General features: G+C 39.7%; 2 protein-coding genes across 2 annotated transcripts in view; one reads left to right on the plus strand and one right to left on the minus strand.

Annotated features, from left to right (window-relative positions):
* Positions 1 to 14,399, plus strand: part of WDFY4 (WDFY family member 4) — a 129,541-nt gene that overhangs the window by 85,394 nt on the left and 29,748 nt on the right. Inside the window, exons 44-47 of the mRNA XM_032191041.1 lie at positions 310 to 458; positions 1,581 to 1,701; positions 4,003 to 4,088; positions 5,469 to 5,531. Coding sequence (XP_032046932.1) covers positions 310 to 458; positions 1,581 to 1,701; positions 4,003 to 4,088; positions 5,469 to 5,531 — 419 coding nt within the window. The remainder of the gene's footprint in view (positions 1 to 309; positions 459 to 1,580; positions 1,702 to 4,002; positions 4,089 to 5,468; positions 5,532 to 14,399) is intronic.
* LRRC18 (leucine rich repeat containing 18) lies at positions 6,171 to 7,053 on the minus strand. Its single transcript, XM_032191040.1, has one exon. It carries the CDS (start codon positions 6,972 to 6,974, stop codon positions 6,186 to 6,188), a length of 789 nt encoding a protein of 262 aa, XP_032046931.1. The 5' UTR covers positions 6,975 to 7,053; the 3' UTR covers positions 6,171 to 6,185.

Here is a 14,399-nt window from a genome sequence, read left to right on the forward strand (position 1 = left end):
CAACGTTTGTAAGGTCCTTGTGTTCTATAGTGATGTTGCTAAATACAGCCCCAGGTAGATGGGGAAGGGGCAGAGTTACATGGGAGGGGGTGGGGAAGGACATCAGACTTTCCCACTACTAGTGCCAGGGAGGCATGCACTGTCAATCACATGATGATTTTGTGGCTGCATCCCTATAGACTTGCCAATCAAGAGGCCAGCTGTTTTGGTACAAATACATATCCTTCTATATCATTGGGTTTTGCTCCCTGCTGTCCCTGTCTCTTGTGTTACCCACTCCTGGCTTTGTTATGCTTACTTCCATACTAGGTTACTTTCAAGTGCTCTGTGGCAGTTGTGCAGGGACATACAGCATTGGAAGGAGTGCTGCTCTTTGGAAAAGAGCACTTCTACATCTGTGAGTGCTTTGTATTATCCCCTCTAGAAGAGGTCTACTGTACACGACACTGCTTGTCCAGGTGAGTCATTCTTTCCTCTCAGAGATCTGCTTGGTTAACTACAGAAGTGACACATGCAGCCCTAGATTTCTCATAGTCTTTGGGGGATTCCAAAAACAATATTAGCACAGCAAGAATTTTGCTATCGTTTCCATATTTGCAGAATTGTTTAACCTAATTTACTGTAGATGCTTGTCCATAGGCTTTGGAGGTGCATTAAGGACTCCCAACTCCAACAGGTGGAGATGGTGAGCAGTCTAACACGTTTCTTTTATTATTTTTTTTTAATTCTTTTAAAGTGTTGTTAATGTTCCTTTCTGGCTGCCTCCCATCTTTTATTCATATGGAATAGTCATTACAAGAGCCTTTCACTTCATTGTCTAATAAGTTTTTGTTTGTTTCTCCAAGACAGAATCATAATTAATATTTGGCACACTGCTATCATCTTTGACTCATGATTTATTGATACTGATCAATATTGAAAATGAGTCTGTTAGACTTATCTCTTTGCTCATACTGTGTGTTCATGTGCAAAGCCCAGTGGGACAGTGAGTAACTCAGTGCTTTTATTCCATGACTGTCTGTCTGCTCTGCATCCGATTCTTACTAAATCCAATACCAGTCAATCTGATCAGGTGACTTACATATTGATTGGACTGAATCTGACTTGGTTTGATTTTTTTATGGGACTTGCTGTGGGATAGATTGTAGATATCAGCTGCAGTACATGTACATACCTAAAGTAATAATGAATTAAATGCTTAATTATTAGTTCCAATTAATAGCTGTTTAATAGCAGCAGCATGTCCACATGATGCTTACCTTTGACCCACCCAACTCCTTCCATTGCTACTTCTTAGACTTCAGTGTATGTAAAACATTGTTGTCTGCCTATTTGCATACATTAAAATAATTCCAAATCTACCCTCAGCCTCCACAAGTTGTTTTTTATTAAGTACTAGCACAGAATCTGCTTTCAGTATTTGCCTTTATCTTCATCTATACCCCAATTGATCATGCTATCTCTTAGTATTTTTATTCTTCCTAGAAAGAGGACTTGCCATGTTCACAAAGTTTTTCTGATCTTTTCTTTGTTTGAAATTCGTTTTTCTTATTTTTCCTTTTTTTTTTTTTTTCCCACAGCATCAGTGATCCATTCATTTTCAATTTATGTCATAAAGATCATGCTGTGGGAGACCAGGTGTGTTCCCGTTACTTGTATCATGATATAAAAGAGATTCGTCTGATGCGCTTCCTTCTGCAGGTAGGAACTAACGTGCATGGTCAATTGAATGAAAGCTGCAGCAGCAGTAATGGCATGTGACTGAAAACTACTTCTACTGAGATTTCTTTCAGAAAAAAAAATACACCACCCTCACTGGAGTCGTTAGCCCGTTAATTATTAGGCTGATAATGTTCTTTACAGTTCATCTCAGTATTTTTGAAAATAAGTCTTGAAGTCCTGTTTTGATTGAAGATCACAGTAAATGTCTAATTTTTCAGTAATAGTTCCCATATACCAGTGGATGTGGACATTAGTGGGCTACAAGTATGCATCACTTACTTACCCTGAGCCTCTTGGAGTAACTTGTGCATATGAGTTAGTATCTGAATCATAACGCAGCTTTTAGCTGTGTTACCCATAAGTTGTTCATTAGAAGTGGCTTGGTACCCTTTTAGCTTTGTCTGGTTTAGGTAAGTTTATGACAAGAATCACAGAAGAAGTGCAGCTAGAGCTCCTTGAAACACCAGAGCCTGTATTTTGCTTTAGAGCATCTTGGTACAGCCTAAAGAGTAATTCACAAGTTTTGTTTGACAGAAATGCAGTGTTTTGAAACAGCCATAAACAGGTATCTGTTCGTTTAATCCATTTTTGGAAGGTAGTTCAACAGAAAAGTAAGAAATCATTCAGAAAATTTGAAAACTGAGAGAATGGTGCTGATGAATGTCTTAAGTCATGCAGTATGGCACTCATCCCCATTTTATTTTATATTTAATTATGTATGCAAAATGGAAAATTCTAGTAGATCAGACCCGATTAAGGGTATGTTATATCTCAGTGGTTAGGTCACTCTCCAAGCATGTACAGGAATGTTAAGTCTTGCTCTGAGTAACTGCACAAAGGTTTTCTTACATCACTGATGAGCAACCAGAGTAACAGAACTGTCACCTCTTTTGTGAATGAATTCAAAGTTGTCAGTGGAATCTTGCTTTCTTCTCATGTATTTGTATGCCTTTGGACTTTTTAAAACATGTGAAATGGAAATGTTTTGTGGGACTCAGAGTGGAAAAAATGGAGATGAGTAAAAATAGTCATTGATTGAGCCTTGGACAAAAAAAGGGGTGGTGGGAGGGGGACGATATAGGTGGTTCTACGTGTTGTGGTTTTTTTTTGTTTGTTTTTGTTTTTTTCAGTTGTGTTTTGTGTGTAGTTTTATTATTATTTATTTATATTAATGACCTGAAAATTCAGATATCTGTAGCATTCTAAAATTCTGGCACCAGGACCCAATGCCAAAAATTGCTCTAAAAAAATAGTATGGAAAAAAGAAGAAAGCTAATATTTGTGCTTTCCCTAGAGGGCAGGTGGATCAGTTGTTTAGGCAGCAGCAAAGCAGCAGAGAGCTGATGTCCTATTCGTGCACGTAGGCAAGCAAAGAGCAACACAATGTGAAACTACACAGCCTGATGCTGGAATGGCCACACTTTGAGCAGAGTTGGTTTGGAAAACCAAGCTTCAGACCCAATGCTTCAACCTGTTTATTGTCATAGCAGCTCTCACATTGCCTTTCTGCTTTATACTTAATTTATGAAACATGTATGGACTGTTGCCATTTAGTTATCTTCTCAGGTTTGTATTACACCCGCCACATTTGGCCTGAAACTCGCGTGTGGGTTCCCAGACACTACGCATCATTTGTAGTTATACTTGACTGTGGTGGGGCGGAAAAGGGACAGATCACTGAGTAAATTACAGGTTTATATGCAAATGCTCAGCAAACTGTGTGAGAGGATGTGGTGGAAAAAGAGGCTGAAGGTTTCAGTTTTGATTATTTAAAGCTTCAGTAAGAAATGTCAAACTTCCCTTACTCTTCCATTTCTGAACTAAAATTGTTTGGTTACTTCCATCAAGATCACTATTCATTGAGGAAGTAGTACATGTGCTGTTTGAAAGGGGCTCTTATTTAACATCTCCCCTTCATGTGATTGTCTTTCTCAACTGGTTAGAAGTTAATGCTACTAGTGTCTTGTTAATCACACTAAAATTTCAAGACAAAAATGCTTCAGAAGTGGCAGGAGGTCGTGGGTGATAAAAACCAATATCTGGAGGTTGGTTTTGCTTCGCAGGAGCATTTGCACTTTCAGTCGTCCCAGTATGACCACTCCTACAGTTGGAGAAATTGGGGATATTAGACCTATTTTGCTATGCTTCACACTTAATACCAAGTCAAAAACAAAAACAAAAACAAAAGCCCTTAAGAATTGGGCAGGCCATAGTGGACTCCTTGCAGTACTAGGACTAGCTCTGCAATTCTTCAAACTGTGACTGATTTTACCTTTCCAGGAGATCGCCTTAGAAATATTCTTCAAAAATGGCTACTCCAGATTTCTTGTATTCCATGACAATGACCGAAATAAGATATTTAAGAGGTAATCACTACTTCATAATATCACATGAACATCCAGGTTATAGTCTTTGTCTGTTGCCCCTGTTTATCCCAGCTTCAGATATCTGCCTTTGTGCTGCCCCAGGGGCTCTTTCTTCAGTTTCAGCTCTTGATCTTTAATGGATTAGACGTAAAGCTATGAAATTTTCCTTTTGCTGACTTGTGAATTCTTTGGAGCATTATATAGCCATTGATTTATCAAGGGGACTAATGCATTTGTAGAGCTCTTCTAGCACCCAATGGTGTGTTGTGGAATATGTCCCTGCATCCCAGGGAATTGCAATCTCACTGAGAGCAGAAATCTGCCTCTGCCTCACTTTACGGTACTGTGGGAAAGTACCGTAAACTTTCTTCCAACACACAAAGTACCATTAGATGCTTTAAGAATAAACTGATAAACTGATTTTGTATCAGTATTTTGTAGTCTGACTCTGATTTTGTATCCTTAGTGTGGTGTTAAATTTTAACAATCGAATTTTTTATAGGAAAGACTTTTTTTTTTCCTTACGTGCTTTTTTTTTGATGGGCAATTACATTAGATTCACTTACTGTTCTTTATGAAGGAAAAATACCTCAATATGTAGTATTTCCTTTGGTAAATTCTGCAGCCTGGACTGAGGACTGTTACTGTTAGTTTCCAAGCAATCATAGAATTTCCTTGTGCTCCTGAAATCACTGAACAGTTTCTAATGGAGCATTGCTTAAAAAGCCAATGCAGATTTATCCACTTTTCCTTTCTAAACTGGCTGCATAGTGTGGCTACTTGGAATTACCAGATCCTGCTCCAGAGCCAGCTGCTTTGTTGAGTGCTTATCTTTGCTGTCTCTTGGCTCTGAGGTTGTCTTGCTGAGGCAGTTCAGGATAATGTTTTCATCCTCAGCTGACTGTCTTGCCCCTTGGCTGCAGGTACCAAACCTATGTATCTCAGGGGTTTTATGTCTGATATAATAAGCCCTCAGTGAAGGTAAACATGAATGACTGAGACATGCGTTGGTATTCCTTTCTGTCTTTTTTGCCAAGAGGCTGGTAAATGTCTGAGAGGGTTCTCTCTCTCTGGGTTTAATTAATACCATCTTAAACAACCTGATCATAAGGTATAGCCCTGTATATCAATTCAAGGCCCTATCTGGGAGACAAACTTTTTATCCAGCCTATAGACACTTTCTTAACATTACATGTATGCTTTTCCTGTATTGTCTCACAGCTGGGTAGGTGAAATACTGTGACATCCTTTAGGAGGAAAGTTGCTGTTAAAATATGGCATTATTTAATAGATTATATACATATATAATTTTATGTACATATGTAATGTGTAAAGGTAACTGTTTAAATGATTGTAATGTTATCTTTTGTATCTCTGTAGATTTTGCTCTTTCCAACCTGCTTTGAAGTCAAAGGGGGTAACAGAAGACTCCTTGAATATAAGGTAAATACAGGGAACACTGGATAACAGTAGATAACAAATGCAACTGTGTGAATAAGTCATACCTTAAAAAAATGCATCTAGAAACTTAGCTGTTTGTGCCCCCTATTTTAAAGATTCAAATGTGTCCCCTGAATTCTGAAAAGCATTCCAGTGTACAGCATCCATAATATGAAGGCAAGAGGAATGTGCTAAGTAGCTGACTGGGCATATTTAATAATTATTACCTCCTTAATATGACTTTATTGGTAAAGTCTACACAGATGGTTACTGTGGGAAAGAGAGTCAGTGTGGTGAGGTTAGAGAGGTAATCCATAATGTTTCTGCATAATGGCCTCTTTATTGCACGTTTAGAGCAGACAGTGACTGATGTGCACACGGACGTTTTAGCATGTTACAGTAATTGTGCAGTGGAGATTCCAATTTGATGTCCCCCTGTTTTACCACTGCAGGAAAAGAAAGCTTTCTTCCAGTGGGAGGTGACAGAGCATGTTCTGTGCTGACCTTCAGTTACTTAGTTTTAGAGACTATTAGGATCTGCTTCTAAAGCTGGGTATCTTTAAATGAAGAGAACTGCAAAAAAAGGGAGGTGGACAGCTTTTTTATTAGTTTTCACCGCATTGTATGGGATGTGGCCTGTGGAGTGCTTGGTAGATTTCAGGGATCTTCACCTTTTAATCTCCAATGCTCTTGGTTATCCTTCGCAGTGGAATTGGGAGTAAGGAGTAAAGGGAAGCTAAGCTTCTTTGAGGGGCTGGGTATTATGTTCTTTAACTTGTTCATCTTGTCTTTCTCACCCTGACATGTCTTCAGGCAGGAACAGCACAGGTCTTTCTCTTGTACTAAGTAAAGTGTTTCTATGCGTTTGATGGGGTCGACAAACTCTTCTTTTTTTATTGAATCAGGGAAAGGGTTTCTTTCTGCATTCAGTTTATTGAGCTTGGGGAGCTTTTTCACACTGTTTGGGATGGTGGTCAATAAGTTGTCAAAGAGACCTAATTCCTTAAGTTCCTTCAGGGCCCCAAGGTTGCTGGGGATGCATTCAAGACAGTTCAAGCCAAGGTTGAGAAAACGCAGGTTCTTGAGAAGGTGCAACTCCTCTGGCAGACTTTTAGTTGTCAGCTTGTTATTGCAAATATTCAGGTAGAAAAGGTTCTGTAGTGTACCTATTGTCTTGGGCAGCTCTTCGAGCTGATTACTGTGCAGGTCCAGCCAGCGCAGTTTCTGGAACTTCTCAATGCTGTTTGGGATCTTTTTAAGCATGTTTCTGCTCAAATCAAGTTCATCCACATCAGCCAGTTTCAGAATGCATTTGGGAAAGGTGGTGATACCCATCTTGCTTAAGTCAAGACGGCGCCCTCCGTCATAAGAGATTCTGATAGAATTTTTAGCAATTTTCAAGGTAATTTTTTTCCCTTTTGGTCCCTTTGCTTTCCCCTTGGCCATATCTCTTCAGAGAGAGGAGAAACACATCAGAATCTGGATGAAGTGTGGGAATCCCAGCAAAGCCTTTGAAAGCAGTGGCAGTTACTTCCTAATTAAAAACAAAATAATGAGTTAGTCATGAATTAGCATGTGACCAAAAGTCTCTTCAGAAGTTGTTTTTTTTTCTTTGTTTGTTTTTATTAAGGGTCAGGACTTTTCAGTCCCAGGGCTGCAGCTCTGAAAGGTTTTCCTGAAAGAAGTATATTGAGTAGATAAAATTCTAATTATTAAAAATGTTATCTTACTGCATCATAACACTTGCATTGCACTATACAGCAATATAAGTATTACAAGATGAAATTGGAAATATAAGTGGGAGAAACTTGCTGTCTTTCATCCCTAGGTACAGGTTTGAGCCCAATATGTAATGAAACTGAACAAAATGTGTTGTTACCCATTCACTGTTTGAGGACCTGGCTGAAATGTATGGGTCTCAATTCAGTCCTTGAGGACTGCATTAAAAGAAGCCATCCAAAATAGTGCTTATTCTACCAGACCAATGGGTTGCCTTCTTTTCAGGCCTGGCATCTGAGGATAGGTTTGCTAAATGTCCTGTTTAGTGGACCTGAGACTTGAAAAATGAAATGTTTAAAGTGAATGATTAAAAGCAGTTTGTTTTTCGTTTGTTTGTTTGTTTTATTTTTTATGCAACTGGGATCTCGGAAACCTAGTGGGCTCCCAGGTTTTGCTTGCAGTTCATACATTTTCTAAAGGGCAGACTGAACAGGGAGGGGGCAGTCAGTGTTTGTGCTGCTTAATGATATGTTAAACCAGACCTCAGTCAGTGTCTCTGTGCTCCTAAGGACAGACTGTGGATATTCTAACCTTGTCTTTCCACACATGCAGTGGGATAGATGGACTCACATGGTGAGGGTGCCCTGCCCTTAAAAAATATATGTAGGTGTTCTGGTCAGAATTCTGGTTATTACTGATGCTAAGCACATGCTATGTGCTTTGAATTGAGGCCTGCATGAGTAGTAGTCCACTGTAGTCTTATGGTTGGTGACCTGTCTGTATACTTGAAGGTCATCAAATATAGCCAATAGTTAGAGCTAGTGACAGAAGATTCCCTAGAAATGGATGACAATGTCCCTATCAGCCAGAGAGCTGAGAGGAGCATGGGTTAAACTGGCTAATCACAGGGATGGTCTTGGTGCTCTGACATTTAGTTGTGAAGAGACAAATCACAGCTTTGATGAATGATTGCAACAAAATATGGATTTGTCTACAGTACATTTCCATTTTAGAAAGACTTCATTACAAACCCTTCAGGCTTTTTGGCTACTCATTAATCATGTGCAAATACATGATGGGGAAGCTGAGGCTACAACTATGGCATTCAGCTCCTTTCAATTACATGCCATAGCCAAAAATGATGCAAAAACAAGTGAGATCTCTGCCAGTTACTATCTGTCCTCCTGGGAGCTCTGTAATGAGGCAAGTGCTTCTAGAAGCAGCACAGTGGGGTCAGTCTTGCCTTGAGAGTATATTCCAAAATTTAATCTTTCTGTTATTTATTTATAAAAGGACTTAAACACAGTTAAATCTTTCACACCCACGTTTCTGTCTCTCACCAGTAATTACGGGGTTATATTACTGTTATATCTCAAGGCCTCTCACCTTTTGCTATATTTAATCTTACTCGGCTATATTTAAGCTTACTGGGCTCCAAGGGCAGTGTCTATGCTATTTCTTCCATTGAAGACTGGGAACTGAGGCACAGAAATACTCTACTATGGAAAATTATGCACTTCTCCATCTTTGTGGATGTTAGCTTAAATAATTTGACCAGGATTGTGCAGGAAGTTCTGGAGACCAAAACAATAGGTTGTTCTTGAAAAGATCTTCAGGTCAACTGCATTACGCTTTGGCAGGAAATACTTTTTTTTTTTCTAAATTCAATATAATAATCTTTTAAAATGCTTTTTAAAACATCTTTAAAACTCTCAGAAAACATTTTGTTCAGTTTCTAGTGATTTTTTTTCTGTAACTTTTCATTGAAAATCCAGAGGAAGGGGATGGGAGGAGTGCTCTGCTTTGATCCTAAACAGTTTCATTTACATAGATAAATAAAATCAGCCTTTTGCGCAGCTCTCTTAATGCTGGTTCCCAGTCCTGATATTACTCTGTGCTGTGTGTACCTGTGAACACTAGAGGGAGCCTGGTGCAGAAGGTTGAATGCTGAAGGTAGGAGGCTGGTAAGAAGTAGCAGTACAATTTAACCTTTTGGGTACTTCTCTATCAATGACCCTTTGCTGACTTGTTATAAAATTTGAACCTAGGCCCTTCAGACTCTTAGAAGTCCAGAGAGGTTATTAATTTTCCTGAAGACAGATCACTTAATATGATGCATAGCATAATGCCCCAGACTTTAAAATGATTTAACTACTTGGGTCATGCCTCTTTGAGTTGGATTTTTAAAAATCCTACCTTGGACCTCTAAGATGCACTGACCAGGAAAACATGTGTCCCTTCACTGTGCTGACACTTTCCAAAGGCTATTTTCTTTGGGTTAAAAGTAGTATTCAGGTTTCAAATGTATTAAAAAAAAAAAAAAAATCAGTCTTGGAGACAGGGATTAGCATTAGAGTTCTGCAGAAACACTGCACAGCACCAGACAGCTTGAAGGGTATGAATAGCTCTCTTGTCTCTGCATGCTTGTAAACTAATTATCAGTGTTTCGCAGGGCTGTCGCTGGAGATAATGGAGCTTACTTAGCCGTGTCTCATTTTCTTTAGCTCTGCATAAGAAGGCTCCAGTTCTGTAGCCACTGGTATTAAAAATTCAGGAATTGCAGGAGCCCTCCTTGCTGTAAATTTTAATTATGCCTGTTCAATTTCATGCTCACAGTGCATCTCCGGTGCTAGCAGAGGGAAAGGTACACGTGTGACCCACTGCCTAAGAAATGGTGGTGCCAAGAGGAAACTCTATGTGTAGTTTTCTCTAGACACTGACACTCTGAGCTGCTGGCAGGCCTTTGCCCAAGGATGAGGGTGCTGCGTTTCTAGGTTGATAAGGTCTTGGTAAAGAAGATCTTGACTGGGAAACTCTTTCCCTTTATATCCATACCTGGCAAAGTCTTTAGTCTGGACTGGACTTTTAAAAGGCTAGAGCTTTAGGAATGTTTCACAGGTCCAGAGCTTTGAGGCTGACCTGATAGAGAAACTACGAGAAAGTCCATGTCTATTGTATCACACTGCCTGTGGTGCTTTGTGTTGCTGGGAACAGACCTTGAGCATCAGGAATAGGGCTGTGAGGCAAGAAAGGTTTGCACAGGGCTCTGCCATGACCCACTGTAGCTTAGGCCTGCCATAAGAAGGAGATACAATGCTGGAAAAATACAGATTAGGACCCTAGTGCACAATCTTCCGCCTGAACCTTTCTCTTTCCTTTCTCAGCCTAGTGCTGGCAGGAAGAGACAGGCCTTCTATCAGTGACACTGGGTGTTTCAAGATCTCCTCTGTGGTTCTCCCTGTTCTTTTCCTCCCCTAGGTTGCTGCTTCCTACTTCACTGCTCCCAAAGCTGTACAGAACCATCCTGATCCCTTCTTAAACCAGCCTGTGAAGAAAGTTTTCTCTCTCTCCCTCTCTCCCCTCACTCTGGAAGAGTGGGCTTGCCTGGTCCAGTGGCACCACTCTGTGATCAGGAGGTCAGCAAGGTGACATGTTCCAGCTCTATGGAGATACTTTCGTGTATAGCTTAAAACCCACATTCATGTAGTGAATGATTTTGCATGAAGCCAAGCGGTTCCAACCAGGGGAAGATTTTATTTCCTTGCTTACAAGCTTGTTACCACTTTGTTGTTGGATACGACCTGTTGTGGAAGAGAGATTAATTCACTGACTATCTTAGATGTAGTCTCTTGCTAACAGGCTGTTTTAGACTAAATCCTACCACGAACAAATAGATACTTTCTTTAATTTTATTACTTTTCTAGATGACTTCAGAGCCACTGTGCTATCACACAGTGCAAGGTCACTTATAAAACCAGTGCCCACCAAGGATAAACAAAAATATTCTTATCTCAGCAATTCTGTCAGGCTGCCCCCCTGCACAAGGTCTTACCGGCTAGCAGCTAGAAGGACTTTAAAAGCCAGGGTACAGATGTCACAAGCTGATAGTTTTTTTCAGTAGTGTGGGATGAGCCTTCATGGTCTGTTACCGTGTAGTTGTCCTCTGGTCTGCTCTTCCTTGAGTAATGAGTTAGTCTTTCAGCTCGTAAAACAGGAGAGTGCAGGACAATTTCCTTTTCAGAGGCCTGTAAATACTGAATCGTACTTCCTTGAAGGAAAATGGCAGCCCTTCAAGGAACTGTTGTGTATGTGAGTGTTGAGGGGAAAAGGGTGGTAAAACGGACTTCCCCAGCTACAGTGCCTCTATTCAGTTCTCTGTCCACAGCCTGTGAAACTTTTGTTCCTAAGCAACAGCAGTGCCAGGTCCTTGGAGATCATTAGCATAATGTTTGGTTCCAGCACGCAAGTTCAAGCTGGAGGGAAAAGAGCTGAACTGCATGTAGTGCCTGGAAATGTTAGATTTCAAATTATGCAGAAACAAAAAGCATCTGGACCTGGTTAGAGGCTGTTCATCAGCTTTGTTGCCTTATCTGTCCATTTTAGTCATTTGGCTATTTCATTTTACTTGGCTGTAGCACAGTGTGAAATGCCTGCACGTTTATGTTTGAACTCACCATGTTTGTGATACCATCCTTAGGACATGCCAGACTGGATAGATACAAACTAGGAGGAGGTTAGTTCAGCAGTGCAGCAGAGAGGCTATGAGCTGCAGTTTACGTTCGTCTATCTGTGACCCTTCAAAAGTGCAGCTGTTGCAACAATTTCCTCTTATGCCATGTGAATTTACTAGATTTTGTCTCTGTAGCTGCAGCTACCAAGCTCTTGCTTTTAGTAACTGGTTGCAATACTTCCAAAATATCTAGAGAAAAAGAATTATTGAAGGGAAATGGGCTTGTGTACCACCTATTGCCAAGAAGTACACAGAAATGATTTATTTACTCAGTGTCCTACAGAAATGCCTATTGTTTTCAACTGTAGAGAAGAAATTGTGTGGTCCTACTGTAATATTTCTGTTTTTAAAGCACAGAGCAAGAATACTCAGAAGGTAAACTGGTACAATCAGATAAAGAGGACCCCGCACCTTTGATCAAAAGTAAACTAACCCAACACTGAGATTTGAGAGACTGGATTGCTTCACAGGGAAAGATGGTGTTAGAATAGAATAGTTTTGTTGGAAGCGACCTACAGAGATCATCAGTCCAACTGCCAGGCCACTAAAGGGCTAGCTAAAAGTTAATGATGTTAGTAAGAGCACTATCCAAATGCCTCTCAAACACTGACAGGCATGGGGCATCAACCACCTTGCTTGGAAGCCTATTCCAGTGTTTGCCAACCCTCCCAGTAAAGAAATATTTCTTAATATCTAGTCCCCGTTAACCTCTTTGTAATTAACTTTGTTTAATAATAAGGCTTGTACCTAAAATGTGGTTTACCATGAAGGAGATTTTCTCATAATATTTTTCCTAATTGCAGACATTCTTTAAGGAAGGTGGGTTTTAGGAGAGCCTGGGCACTGGGCACTGTTTTGTAGACTTCAGAAGTCTGGAGGATGGAAGACAAAAAGCAAATGAAAGTAGCATTGGGAAATCTAAGAACCCAATGAAGTTTATTGGAATTTTAGTTTTAATTTCTGTGGGGGCAAAATCTTATCCTTTGAGATTATTTTATCCTTTGAGATTGTCTCCTCTGCGGTGAATCTCCAAATGGGTTGAGGTTCACCTGTTTCTAGCAAATGGAGGGCGCTTGCTATCACAAGAGTGAGATCATAGCCTGATGTTAATGGAAAAAAGGGATTAATAAATCACTTATGCATACTGTAACCAATGGTTGTCATTAGTACATATGCTTATATTGTGCTATGGCTAGTAACCTACAAATACCTTATAGATTTACATATGAGGGTACTCCTGTTAGATATGCAGGTACTTCTGTTGGTTCACATAACTTCACTTTCTCTTGAAGTTTAGTTATTTACATTTAGGAAGCACTTTTCCTATTTCTTTTTCAAACCAGACTTCTGTTTATTTATTTCTAAATGCACTTACCATGATTGGATAGCTGTTGTGGTTGGATAGCTGTTGATCTACTTTGTGCTTTTGCTGAGCTTCACCTAATGCAATTAATGGATGGGACCACTGGGAGTTGACAAAGGAGATCTTGGGACTTGGAGCGGGGAGCATCTTGTCTGGACCCCTGAGACCCAGAAGGGTGCCTCTTTCAGGGAGGATGACTACACTTAGCCTTGTGTGTTTTCATGAGGTGTTGAACACATCAGCCTCTCTGTTATATAGAAGCTTCCACTGAGAGTGTTTTGTTTTGGCTCTTACGGAATCCTTATTATTGGGTTAGGGCGTGTGACAAACTAAAATAATGGTTCAGGAGGGGTTGTTTACAAGCACTTAACTACTGCACATTCAATAAAACTGTAATGATCATAGACCATGATGCTGTTTTATTTAGGTCTTTGAGGCTGCTTTAAGACTAGCTTTGTAAACTTCTAGTGTGATCCAGTACAGAGCACAAGAATGCAAAATAACAGCTAGTTATTCCTGTAGCAGTTTTATAATCTATGGCTAAACTGATTCCTTTAAGCTTCAGGAAGTTAGTAACTTCATCTGTGAACTGACACCTCAGGGTTAGTGTAGAGCTATATACTCAAAGGGAAAAGCAACTTCTACCACCAGTTATGTTGCGTCATATCATTAACCCTATTTACTTTGGCAGGTCAAAAGTTTCTTTAATCCAGAAGCTGTTAGTTGACTCAGTTTGGTCTCTTACAGTAGACGTGAGCAAATTCATGGTCTTCAGATACTGACATACCTGGTTTAGCGTAGTTGAAATGTTACTTCTGTTTACACAGAACTTTGACTCTTTCACCTTTTCAAGTGAATTTCTCTGTTTAGTATCTCCTTTTGGCTGGTTTGTTTTTATTTAAAGTTTCAGTAAAAGTTACTCTGTATTTTGAGAACAAATAAAGTGCAGGAAAAAAAAAGCTATTTACTCCTGTTTTGTTTTGATTTTTAAAAATAAAAGACTCCACCCTACTTTATCAGAACTACATTTGTTTAAAAGTGCTTTATGCACAAAGAATATCTTTCATATGGAGACTGAGACACCTTTGTTTTCAAGCCAGTGTTTTCAAAAAGCATCAGAAAAATAAGAACTTTCAAGAATAAGTCTTCAGAATATAGACAGTCTTAATGGTACCTGTCACTAATATGCTAGCTCTGCAGTAGGATGTGAATGAGAGCACTGAGCATTTAGCGGAATGGCTTGTCTCAGAACAGCTGTGAAGGTTACTGTCCTCCACTG

This window comes from Aythya fuligula, chromosome 7, assembly GCF_009819795.1.
Source record: "Aythya fuligula isolate bAytFul2 chromosome 7, bAytFul2.pri, whole genome shotgun sequence".
In the NCBI taxonomy this organism is placed as follows: Eukaryota; Metazoa; Chordata; class Aves; order Anseriformes; family Anatidae; genus Aythya; species Aythya fuligula.

Coding starts and splice junctions, on each gene's coding strand:
- LRRC18 (XM_032191040.1), bottom strand. CDS start 6,974: ATGGCCAAGGGGAAAGCAAAGGGACCAAAAGGGAAAAAAATTACCTTG.